The sequence below is a fragment of the Colius striatus genome, chromosome 4, assembly GCF_028858725.1.
Source record: "Colius striatus isolate bColStr4 chromosome 4, bColStr4.1.hap1, whole genome shotgun sequence".
NCBI lineage: Eukaryota > Metazoa > Chordata > Aves > Coliiformes > Coliidae > Colius > Colius striatus.
In genome coordinates, this window is record NC_084762.1 from 1,272,967 (window position 1) to 1,286,431 (window position 13,465).

General features: G+C 42.5%; 1 protein-coding gene across 1 annotated transcript in view; it reads left to right on the forward strand.

The window, feature by feature from the left end:
- The window catches only part of CTDP1 (CTD phosphatase subunit 1), a 55,229-nt gene that overhangs the window by 25,889 nt on the left and 15,875 nt on the right, over positions 1-13,465 (forward strand). The window contains exon 11 of the mRNA XM_061994697.1: positions 5,200-5,365. Within this exon, the coding sequence (XP_061850681.1) occupies positions 5,200-5,365 (166 nt within the window). The remainder of the gene's footprint in view (positions 1-5,199; positions 5,366-13,465) is intronic.

Sequence of the window (13,465 nt, forward strand, 5' to 3'; positions counted from 1 at the left end):
CTAAGGACATGGAGTGACAGTGAATACTCAGCTGAAGTGAGAGTGAGATGCCAGAATCCCAGACGCTTTTTATGCCTCACCTAAGTGCGACTGGAAACTTCCAGACAAATTATTGCAGCGTGTAGTTTGTGTGCTCTGCAGAATGTTAGGTTGCCTTGCTTCAGAGAGGAGTTATTCTAAGGTCTTTTAACAAATCTTAGAATACTGGATTGGTTTTTTTGTCTATAAAATATACCTGATAGCATTTGGCTTTTGTTGATAAAGTCTTCTTCTTCACCCAGTTCCTTCAGATGGCACGTTAGCTTTGTGCTTTGTTTCAAGGGATATCAGAAGTGGCCAAGGGGTGTGGCTAACTGAGTGTTGTTAAACAAGGCCAGAAGACTTGAGTGCTAGTTAATAATCCTTAGATCACTAAGGGAAAGACACTGAAGCAGCAGGAGGAGGAGGCAGCCTGCTTTTTGAAGTACAAAGGCTAGCATCTGGATTTTGTCAAAACGTGTGAGTTGGGTAAGTTGCTACAACAGCAACTTACCTCTTGGGGATGCAGAAGATACCTAAAATTCATCCCTAAGTATCTATGCAGAAGATGTTTCTGGAATGCTAACAGCTTTAGCAAGGCTTGGTGACCCCAGTGGTAAAGAATCCATTTGAAGGTGAAACTTTTATAACTGTAAACTGGGATCAAAATGCCTTTGTAGGATGTGATCAGAGTGGTTGTTATGAAGCAATTCAGTTTTCCAAACAACTGTGGAAATACAAAGCATAATTAGGAATGCACACAACTTTGCAGCTTTCTTCTCCTCCCCCTGCTGCTTTTGCATTGTAGCACTTGTAAAGGTTTTGTATATTAGAGTAGCTTGTTATATTTCCCTTCTGTCTTCCTGTTGCTGGATTATTTCAACCTATGGGGTTCTGAGTTCTCATCTTTTTATAGGCTTCTCTTATTTTGACTTCCTTGTTTCTTTCTCTCAACACAGGGATTTTTGAGTCTCTTTTGTTGGTGATGATGTGTTGTTTTCAGTTCCTTTAAGTCTGTATTTTACTTGACTGTGACATGTTAAATGAACAGGAAAAACATTTAATAACCAAGACACATCATGTACCCAGAGATGAACTGAAAAGGGTTTGGTTTGGTTTGTCGGTTACTGTGGAAAGGAATTTGTCTAGAAGTAGGGCTGGGAAGGTTGTACATGTATATGATTGTCACAATGCTTCTAAGATGCTGGAGTATGATGGTTTGTGTTCTTTTTAAAGCAGAGTCATGCATTCATAAGAATACAGTTTGATGTTCATTCTGCCTTTGTCAACAAGGAAGGCTTTGGGGGCAGAGCAAGATGGCATTTCCTTTCTACTGCATTTCCTTTCTACTGCATTTCCTTTCTACTGCATTTCCTTTCTACTGCATTTCCTTTCTACTGCATTTCCTTTCCCTTATTTTGTTTCACTTAAGCATTTTTTGGCTGTCAGTGCTCAGGGTTGAGATGCATTACTTACATTTGGTTCAGTTAGTCAGTGCAGCAACTTCAGCTCATAACTGAGCAGCTGTAAGAGAAGATTTGCATAAGGTATATGCTGGGAAATATTTTCAGCATCATTTCCTGTTGATTTGGTTTTAGTGGTGAAATTAGTGACCTGTGAACAGTGATCCCTGAGTTGGGGCACGTCTGTATTCATTCCTCAGAGCAGTTCCGCTGTCTCCAATTAAAACGGTGAGGAGTGTCTTGGGGAAGTCTAGGAGGAAAGCAGTGCAATGATCAAATCCACTTTAAGTGCTTGTAATGGGTAGGAAGTGCAGTGCAGGCAGAGTACAAAGGCTGTAGAGAGTAGTAACCAAAAGCTGAACAGGAATGAACCTTTTCAGGTTCTTTCTGGGTTACACCTTGAAACATGGTTTTAAATAGGATGCGATTAGTTTGAGTATCTACACACAGTTTGCAGGGAAACTGCCACCAGCAAATAGAGATGGCTCAGTTAATTTGGTCAAGGTTTTGGCAACAGGCAGAGGCCTTGTTCTGTCTGCTCTTTGTCATAGCTACTGCTACCTGAGGGTGGCAAAGAGTTCGTGGCTGCACTGGGAGGGAAGGGACTGCAGTGGTGCTTGATGGCAGCTGGTACCTGGAAGGAGCTCTCTGTGTGAGGAAAGGATTCCTCTGGAAAAAAATAACCTGCCTGTCAGAGCTTGACACTCTGTGTCTCAGCAACTCTCGTTTTCATAGGGAAACAGCATTCTATAAACATCGCAGTCAACACTGAAGTTGTAACGGGTCGTGAGATGTGTGAGGTAGTGTTGTCAACAAAAAAAGGCAAGTGGCAATGGCATTGATGGGCTAGGATAAAGGAAAAACAATATTGCAAGCTAAATTCCAGTGAATGCTAATGATGCTCTAACAGATGAGGCAGGGCTTAAAATAGGGGTGTAATTTACATGTGAGAAGTTTCAGTTTTAAGTGATGCGCCAAGGGTTTGGTTTGAAAGGTGGTCTAGCAAATGTTGCTGACTGAAGCACTTCTTTCAGGACTCATATAAATTCATTTAAAATGTAAGTGACATTCATGTTTATTATTACAGTTTTTCCTACCTGGTATTATCAGTCTTGTCATGAGAGCAAAAATATGAGGTACCAAATAGAAGCCGTGAATGCAACTGAAGCATTTTAACGGTTTCCCCATGAAAGCATTAATGTGAGCCTTTGTCCTGATGGTGTACCAGTGAAAGTGTTAAGGTGCTTCTTGCTTCCACAGATGTTGAACCTACCCCTCAGGTGTGTGTCTTTGTGTATGTAACACTGGCAAGTGTCAGACAACCTGTGCTGGGGTGAATATGGGGTTGCCTTGGAAAGACAGTCACCAGCTTCACCTGATTAGAAATAAAAGTCACCTTCTGCACTTGTATGTCTTTAATCAATATAATTCATTAGCACCTGAGGATGTAAAGCCTGAAAAATGTGTTTGGTAAAATAAAAATGTTACTTACAAACCTTAAGGAAGTCTTTGTTTTATATTGCTGCCTGGAATGCTTTGGTGAGAAGTTTCTGCTTTTCTCACCTAGCAGCAGTTGGAAAATACTGGGGGGGGGAGGAATCTCCCAAAAGCCTTGAAGCTGTTAATACTGTTATTTTACAGTTACTGTTTGTGTATAATAACATGATCAAAGAACATCTCACATTTTTCCCTGCAAAAAGAGGAGTTCTTGCTGTCATTAGTATGATAATAATGTATTCTTAAATACACTGGATTTATTCTAGTGGAAGAGAATCTGCTTGGCTGCCTGCTGCATATCACCTCTGTGCACAATACTTGGTATGGTCAAGCTTGTCAGGTTTTTAATACAGTTGTGTAAGATACTGATAGTCTTGTCATTCTGTTTTGCTAGAAGGTAAATAGCATCACCACCTTTGCCTTGAATAGGGTGCCTGTTAAAAGGGATCATATTTTAAAGGGTACTTTTGGAAAGCAGTGGAATGTTTTATTTTTTTCCTTATAGCTATGAAAATTGTTGTCTGAGAGCAGCTCAATGGCAAGAGGAAACTATGTGGTCTTGTAAAATAGAAAACATATAGTGGATGAAAAACAGCATCAAAAACTATTAAGCTGTGATGAGAACTCTAACAGAAAAACCATGTCTTTAGCTCATTTCCACAAGATTCAAATCGTGGTTGTTTCAGAAGCTCCAGAGCACAGAGGGGCCCATGTGGATGGGGCAGTGCTGAGCTGCCAGGAAGCCTCTGCAGCAGGCCAGGCAGCTCTGGGTGGCACAGGAGGAGCCTGAATCTCTTCCACACGACACCCTCTCCAATTCAGATGAGGAATTCCCATCTCTGCTGGTAGATCCAATGGATCAGTGCAGCAGGGGTGTGTTTAGGAAACATGGGGCCTCAAAATGAGCTCAATTGGCAGCTTCGTGGACCTTTCAGATTTCATTCCTTCTGGAAGCACCGACATAGAAAAACATCTTGGTATTTAGATCAGCTTCTTAAAGAAGGTTAGAGGAGGAATGATTCTGTAGAACCTTACCTATGCCTGGATTGATGCCATTTAATAGTGGCTTTTTTGCGGGGCGCTGCTGATCTGAAGCTGCTTCCTGAAAACCCAGGCTGGACGAGAAGCAGCCGTCCTCTGCTGGAACTCTTGACAGCAGAGACCACGCTGTTCCCTTTCTCAATTATCACCACCCTCAGAATGCAGCTGGATGATGTCTCACCTGGTAGTTACAACTTGAAGCAGCATGTGATTTCAAACACAATCACTTCTATACCTGCTTGTGGTAATTTTTCTCCACATGTGTGGTCTTTGGCTAACACAAATAATCTGTGATCTGTGAGCTTCATGGCCTGAGATATTTGAATAGGATTCTGGGTGCTGCTGAGCTGCTGAAATGTGTTCCAGGAGGTTGGTGTGACAGTCCAATCTTCATAGTTAAATGGTAATGTGTGGCACTCTTGGCTTTTAAGAGTCTAGTACTTAACTTTTTTTGGGGTGAATATTACTTATCCAAGAGGAGTGGAAGTCTCCTGCTGTTCTAGATGTAGTCTGTCTTTTTATCACTGTTATAAAACAACTATAAAGCATGAAGTTATCCATTTTCATGAACTTTCTGATGTTGCATTTTGTATGTGTGTGCTCTGATGAAATGCACTGACTAATGAGGCAATAAAACACAGACTAAGAGAAAGTGCTACTGTGTTGGAATACCCTAGCCAAAAAGAATACAGCCTCTTTGGCATCTCGTCCCAGCTCGGCATCTGGGAAGTCTCTGAAGGTTGAGACTGTAGAAATGAGCTTTTGACTTCATTACAGACTCTTGTCTGTAAGGCTGGGAAGTAGAAGGGTACTCTGAGACTCAAGAATACAAGCCCAGCATAGATCGGGAAAAATATATTGGAATGTAAGAATTGTTTTGCTTGAGCGCCAACCTGGAAGTATTTGAAGGGCAACGTGTCTGCAGCTGCTAAATCTCTTAGTTTAGGAAAGGTTTGATAGTTACAACAATGGGAAGGCAGGGGAGCGAGTGTCTTGTCAAAGGCAGAACAAGAACTTAAGCTGCCAGACTGAAAATAAAAGCAGTCGCTGAGAGACTTGATCTTTCTTCTGTTGATGGCCGTGGGTTTTCAGTAGTCATTAATTGTTCATAGGATTTTATTTGTAGACAAGCTGTAAATCAAGTAAACCTTTCTGATATGGGACCCTTGAAATTTTTCAGAGTTGTTCAACCACATCAGCAGCAGATGTTTGAAGAAGAAGAGCTGCCAGCAAGTGAAAATGAAGAGCAGCCTGGTCCATCTAAGCGGAAACGACAGCCAAGTATGTCTGAGACAATGCCCCTGTACACTCTATGTAAAGAGGATTTAGAGAGTATGGATAAAGAGGTGAGCTTAACTAATTCTAGCAGGTTTCTGATGTAATGATTGTTAGTTATGCATATCCATTTCTCTTTTGTTCAATTATGCATGTATCTGAACTGACCTTATCTGCCTTTACAGTAACTTTACAGTAACAGCCCCAGCAGAGTAAGAAATGGTAAAATGTGGTTGTTTTGTGCAAAGCAAATGTGAATTAAGGAATGTGGGAGTACTCTTGTGCACAAGTAGCCTCTAAAGCAGACCCTCATTTCAGTACAGCTTTGTCACACACAAGATGAAAGCAGGTTTGCTGTGTGTTTGACTTCGCCAGGTGTTACTTTAAAGAAAGTAAATCTTCAAATAATCGGGACAAAAGTAGTGGTGGCTGCAAAGACCCAGGCTGTGGAGGAGGTTAGAGAGGCAGAGGGAGCGTGGGGCTTCCCTTACCCAGAGAGATGTAACTGCAGTGCTGTGAAGTCGTAGCTGTGGTGGCTCTGCAGGTGAAGGCAGCTTTCTGTTCCAGAGTGAACGGACCTTTTGTCATACAGCAACACACGAGGTGACATTCACCTGCAGCAGATGCTCGATTTTCTCTTGCCCTTGTGTGCACTTTGTCCAGATGAGCTGCCATCTTTACTTTGATGTTAAACAATACACAGAGCAAAAAATACCTCTTACTGCACACCAGGTGTTCATGAAGCTGTTACACCGTGGGTGACTTCACTATAAAGCCTAGTGACTCTGGAGCTTCAATTCAAACTGGAGCCTAGATCAATCAGTGGGGTGAGGACCCATATAACTTGCCAGTTTCTGCTCTAGCCAGTGCACGCCTGGCCTTCAAAAATACAGTGAAAAGTGTGAGAAGGAAATTACCTATTTCACAAGAAAGAAAGGGTTTATATATACAGCAGAAGGTAATTTTGAGTTGTGTTGTTGCTAGAGAGGCCCCGAAGGAGCTTGGAGTTGGTATTCCAGGGAAAAGTCCAATAGCTTTGAACCCTCCTTTGAATTTCAGATGAGTGTAAGCTTTTGTAACTCTCAGTGTTCACAACTTTTGCTTTCTTTTGCTTTTTGTTCCAAAGTATTTTGCCCATTTGATCTCAGACTGTCACAAGGGCTAGTATTTCTTCTTGTCATGATGCCAGTCTCCAAAACCATCTGTCTCTTCCTTCTGTGTTGTCAGTGGTACTTAGAGCAAATTGTTGTTATAGGCTGATCTGATGTTTTTGTGTACTAACACTTTGGTAACGGTGTGGCTTTTGGAGAGCATTAATGAATTGCTGTTGCAGTGTGTACACTGAGCCAAAGGAAAGTGCGCACGTTTCCCAGAATTGCTGCATCGAGTATCTCTTCTCCTGTTTTTGAAGCTACTATTTGGGGATCTTGTTTAAAAATCAGAGTCTTCTGGCACTGTTTGTGTTGTGAGTGATTGCTCTCTGTGCTGCTACAGTTACACCAAGGGAATTAACTTTTTTTTCCCTCCCTATTCTGCAAATATAAACTTGTTAAAGTACAATGATCTCTTTTTAATTTGTGGCTTTACTTAAACTGTGTATTATGTTTGGAAACCTGACTACATGATCTTCAGGACAAATGAAGCCCAAATTACAATGGATTTTGTCATAGTAAGCTTTGGTTCCAGGAGTATGATTTCACATTATGGTTGCTGCCAAAAGGTTTTTCTCTTCCACCAGTCTCTGTTCCCACCCTTGTCTTTTATTAAATTTGTACTTCTCTGATCCTCAGGCAGCTGAACCAGTAGAAACTCTTGACTTGTTTTTTGTCAAGGTGTATATTTTGGGTTGGTTTGGTGGGGAAAGGAGTTGGGGGTTTCTGGTACTTCGGCTGCCCACTATGGTTTGGTCAAGGATCAAACACTAGCACTGGTGCATAGAGAAGAGGGCTCACAGGACATATACTGGCAAGGCTGAACTGGACGTGGCAGTGCCAGCAGGTTTCCTTCTCCTGGGAGCTGACTGTAGAGACAGCCAAGGGAGACTAACCTTTGTGGAGTAGTAGTTAAATTAGCTGCCTTATAGTCACTTTTAAAGGCCTGGGTAAACTTTTGTTTCTAAATAACCAGTCATTGGATATATAACCTGCAAAAGGTTACTTCACAAAAGTGCTGTTTGTATCAGATTCTATCTAGTTTGCTGTCTTCATTGTATATTGCCGCATGCACCAAAGGGCAAGGATTGAAAACCATCTTTAGAGAGGAGGTTTCCAGGCAATTAAATGCAGTCAATAATAACCAACTAGAAATATCTCTCATCCATATACATGTTGCAGGGTGACTTTTGTTTGCTTAAACCCGATAATCTCACTGTCAGGGAAGAGATCTCTTTTTCCCTTCGTGGGCTCCCTTACCCTGCCGTGCCCACTGCCGGGCTCACTGCCAGCCACCGTCCTCCTTCCCCTGCCACAGGTGGAAGCTGCTGAGCTAGCCCTCACCACAGTGCAGTCCACATCTGCTGGAGTTCATTGACAAAAACCAGCAAATGGAGTCTGAGCTTCAAATGACTCTCTGCTTCCAGAACTAAGATTGATTAGCTAAAGCAAGTTGTGCGGAGGAAGGTAATGGCATACAAATCATGTGAAGACACACATGTGGTCTTTCCATTCCTAACTGATTATCTCTGTACAGGGTGACATGCAGCTCTTCCCAGAGCTTACTCCTGGATCATCTTCTGGAGGTATTTCTTCAGAATTCATCGGGAACAGCTGCTCTGAACTTGTAGCACGTTGATTCTTTTCTGCACTGATGTGGTTACTTACACATTGAAAGGAGAGCAGCCAAAGCTGCCTGTGATCAATATTTAATAATTCCTGTTAGTCTTGCTGGCTTAGAAATTGGTTTCATTTAATTTAAACTATTATTAGCTCCATTTTATTAAGGATGGTTTTCTTCTGAGTGTTTATTCCTAGATGGTATTTGGAGAGAGCCCTATGCTCTCAGGTTATTCTCTCTCCTGTTCCTTTAAACGCTGTTGCTGGCAGTACAGTTCCTTTATTTTATTTTTCACCAATCCATGTAAACTATAGAAACACATGGAAAGATCCCAAGAGGCTCCCTTAAAGAATCCAAGTGAAAAGGCATGAGGAAATTACCTTCTGGTCTTTTTTGTGGATTCTGAGCCCGTGCTGAGCTCAAGATCCCTCAAGCCCTATGTATAGGCTGCTGCCACACTCGGGGTAGACTGGAAGTCGCAGTAGAAGGCAGCCAGCCACAGGTACTCAAATCTGTCCTTGCCAACACTTGCCTGACCAGTCTCAGGCAGATACCCACTGATGGGAAACTCAAAAAGGAAGTTGCAGTGAGGTTTTGGTGAGCTCAGTAAGGCAGAAAGATTTTTAATTAGGTTTTGCGGTGCCTCCTCACCCACGATGGCCTGGGGTTGCTAATGGCCATGTTACTAATGGGGTTGCTAATGGCCTGGAACAGCCACGCACGTGCAGACTCCTCGTTGGACAATGCTTATGCTTTTGGGTTTGTTCCCATGTTTTTGTCAGTGTTGGAGAGCAGCGTCTGTATCTTGTCAATGTCGTAATCTCTGCCATCAGAGGTAAAATACTGTGCCAGTGTAAATTCCTCTTGGTTTGGGACTTGGGAGAGGGGAAGAGAGGGAGTGAATCTGATACCAGCCAGCCCTCCAGCTTTCCCATCTCTCACTTCAGTTAGAGAAGCTGTAAGGATTCCTGCCATCTGGCAGGGTCTGTGCTCAGCAGCTGCAAAGTGACCACATTGCAAAGGTATGTTGTGTGCATCAGTGCATTTAAGTATACAGATGCTTCTTGAGTGGGAATTGCCTAAGGAGCTGCTTTTACATCAAAATGGTTCTGTTGATTGGGTACATATTCTGCATGTTCTTTTCCTTTTAACTGCCTTGGAATTTGTGTCACATACAAAGACTGGAATTAAGAGGTAGTGCTCTTGCATAAGGACATTCTGCAACTCCCGTTTTGCTTTTGTCTAAGCAGATTTATCCCTTAATTTCTGTTTTGTACTCCAAGTTAGTCACTGTACCATGCAGTGAATTAAGAGGCAGCGTTTTTCTCCTTCAGTTTAGTGAAAGCTGTTGTCTCAGTAAGTGGTTAGCCTCTTGGTTAGCTTAAACATACTAATTTAATGTGGAGGATGTGGTCTCTAGCGCAAAATAAGAGCTGCCTGGGGCTCCCTGGGATGCTGCATTGTACTTTAACAGTTCTTTGAACTTCCACAGCTCCATTTCTCATGTGGAGTTTCTTTTGTGGCACATGTGGCATGCCATAAATTGTACAGATGCTAAATTTGGCTCCGAGTCTTTTCTGATGAAATTGTCGCCTTTTTTGAAGTGAAAAGAAAGAGCCTGTGTGTGCACTTGCTGTTCAGTGATTGGCAGCCAGGCACTTTGGCCTGGGAAGGTAAGAGCTCTGCTCTACAGTTATGAGACTGCTTCTGCTCAAGCTGAACTCATGAAAAATGTTATGGAGTTAACTATTGGTGAAAGAATACATCTGGAGAAATATCATAGGTAAACACACGATTCTTCACCAGAAACTTAGGAGATAGTAAGAGGAAAAACCAATGCCAAAATATCTTGTGGCATAAGCGGGGCTGAGGCCGCTCAGCCTTGCTGGCCCAGGTGTGCTTGTGCCAAGCGCTTCCTTCGCCTGTGCCCGTCTCGTTCCCTGCCTTCACACACCAGCTCCCACATCCCCTAGAGCCTCTGCTCTGGCTGTCTTCACCCCTGCAAAAAGCAGGTGGCACAGGAGCTAGAAAAGCCCCGGTTCATCATCCCTGTCACCAGTTTGTTTGCAGTGTGGAGTGTTTGTTACCCAACAGCTGAGCCCAGCAAAGCTAAAAGTGTTGCTTTGTTGCTTTCACGTGGGGATGAGTTTTCTGGAGAGGAACAAGGAGGCTGGGAGGTTGTAAACTGGGGTGCTGGTTTACCTTCAGTGGAGCACTTGATGCAGTGTGGAGGCTGGCTGATGCAGCAAGCAATGTAACTCTGGTTTCTAATGAACAAGCCTGAAGCTGTTGCAAAGCAAGGAAAGTGTTTTTACTGCTTTGCCTTGTTCAAGATTTTGACAGTCACCCATCTCTAATATGGTTAAATAACACAGAAGCAATTGAACATCACAACGTTATAATGTTAAAGCAATTATTTCGTCCATATCTCATCTCATTAGCAGGGAAAACTGCATAAAGGTGCCCAGGACTAATTTTAACAGTTTGGCAATGAGAATCAGCAGTGTGGAATTAAGGTATTGGTTCAGTGAGATGGAGAGAGGAAAGGTGAGCACTTAGAAGCTGGGTATCAGTTGTTTGCTTCTGCCTTTCTTTGTGTTGGGAAGACTTGGTTTCCCACTGGAAACAATTCTATAAGGTAACCATATGTTTCTGTTTATTTGTAAGTACAGAGGCTATAAACACATTAAAATAAATAAACAAATCTGTATTGGTCGTGTTTAAGTTGTAGGAAGATGATACTGACCAGAAACATTGAGACCCTGCTCTTCAGCTTACTGAAAGGAATGCAGAGCTCTGCTAAGGCTGGTGGGGTTGGAATGGATTATCAACATGTGAAACGTATTTGCCATTTAGAATATTCCTATATAGAATCTTCAACTTGATCAGTCAAATTCTTGGCTGCTCAGGCTGTTACGAGAAAGAAAACATATGATTGAGACTGATTGATTGCCTTTTGCTATGCCCAGAGATCCTAACAGGTGAGTTAATCATGAGAAAAGCATGAATGGCTGTGCTACCACAGATGTGATGAATGGGCTGATCAAATGGACACCAGCTAAAGAGGCAGCCATGCTCACCTCAGAGATGACCTCTTTTTGAGGAGTCTCATAACATTTACAGTAATAAGAGTGACTGCCTGAGTTTTGTCTGGATTTCCCCATTTGTTTCACTGGCAGTCCATCAAACAATGATTTGATTTACTTGTCAACAGAGGCTTCTGCTGTCTTTATTTTTCTTCATGCCTCTCTGATGCAGTCCACAGTTGATTCAGGTTCTCTGCTGTTCTTCCAAAGGTGTTCTCAAAGTGATTTCGCTGTAAGTAATCCATGGTTTTTAGAAAAGTAGCTTATTTTTAGGTGTTGCTATCATTCCACTAAGCATAGCATTAAGAAAATCTTATGCAAATAAGATTAAATTGAAGCTCTGTGATTGTTTCTGCAGATTAGAACAACCTATTTGGCTTTTAAAGTATGCCTGGCTACACAGCAAATCCACGATTCTAACGTTGTTCCATATGAAAGGGAAAGTCTATAAAGCACCCACCTGGCTACTCTGTGGCAAAGAAGGCTTTTTGATACTTTGTTTGCTTTTCCTGCCATTGCTGATAGTGCATTATGTATCTGTAGGCTTCTGTGGTGTTAGTTAAGAGAAGCTGAGAGCCACTTTCAACTTCTTACTCACTGAAAAACAGGGTGAAGCTTCTGCAAATAGAGTTCATGAACCTCATTTTAACGTATATTTCTGCCTCCATATGCCAGATCTAGTGCAGCTAGGCTGTCAACACTAATTGGCCACAGTTAAAAATGAGTTGTCTGAGCCATGTTAAACAACTTGCAAGCTGATCCCTAATATAACTCTGAGCAGCTGCATATAGGGCCTGATTGAGCCTCATCACAAGTCTGAAATGCTTTTACACTGAGATTGGAGCTGATGTTCACAGCGAGTGATATTTAAAAGCATCTACTCAAGTCCTGGCCCAAGTCTGCACAGTTTCTTCATAACTACTTTGTTTTGTTTCACCAAGATTCCTTGGTGCTTGTATTTGCATGTAAGTGTGGTGTGCTGTATTGCATGGCTGTCTGTTAAATGCTGTGGAGAATCTTTGCAAGTGCTTAGATGATGCTGGTCCGACAGCAGCCTGGGAGGGAGTTGTGGGATTATAAAAGTGTGAGTCCATTTTGGTGACAAAGGCCAGGTTCTTTCTAAACGTAGCACTGAGTGACAGTTTGCACCATTACTCTGTAATCAGCTGCTCTTGATCAGTTATCAGAAGGTGGCTTATCTTTAACCTGTGTATAATTGCATTTGCTCACTTCTGAGACATCTTTGGGAGGAAATGTCTCCTCTTTGCTGGGGTAGTCTTCATTCTCATCAGGTGTCAGCTTCTGTGAGCACCAGGTGTAGGCACTCAGCTCTGCCTCTGTGTGATAGTCCTGCAGCTGCCAGTGTTCTGGTCACAGCATCACTAAGAATATTTCCATTCCCTGTTCAGCTTTAACAGAGATTATGAAAAGCTGCAGAACTAAAGCCCGTAGTGAGGTAAAAACCTCCCTGCTGCAGTGCAGTCACAAATGAGTTATTACCTGCATGGTCGTGCTGCTGTAACACTTCATGTCTCCAGTTCAGGTATTAAGTTTGGATTTTCAGAGACCATCACTGTTACTCTATTGTTACAGCTTTTGTGGCTGAGCTTGCACTTCTCTCTGCCAGGGGTCACAATCTGTGACACTGCCTGTAGCAAATACGACGGTACCGCTTCCTCCGAGGTGAGTGCAGACAGCTGCCCATCTCAGATATTTTAGTGCTCCAGCATCAAACTTGCTTCATCACAGAGGTATTGAGGACTGCATATAGCTGGCATACCACAAGACACAGATCATATCAGAACCTGCATAGTGTTCATCACCTTAATATTGAGCTGCCTGGGGAAAGTGACGACTCCCCAGCTGCTGGGCTGAACTCTCCCTGGTTTGAACTGGGCTTTTTCTGGTTTTTCCTTAACTTGACTATTCCATGCCTGATTCTGGCTGTAGAGTGGGCAGTCTGTGCAGGACACTTCCACATACACAGTGCTCATACTACTTTGCTGCTTGACTTAAAAGCTGTGTGCTTGACTGTGCAGGGTCTGTTTGCAGTCCCAGTTCAGCAGAAACTCCTTCAGAACTGGCCTGTCTTCATGGTCATCTTTAAGTTTCTAGTAAAGCCAGTTCAGAAATAGTTTTCTCCAGTGCTCATGATTGAGGTGGCTTTTTCATAAAACCATTTTTAAACTATTAAAACCAGATTTAATTTGATTTTTTTTCCCCATGGTGTGGCAATAATAATGTAATCATTAAGGTAAAGTCATTCCACTGCAGGGGGGGTTGTTCTTTTTCTAGAAGAACTTTGTTTGCTTT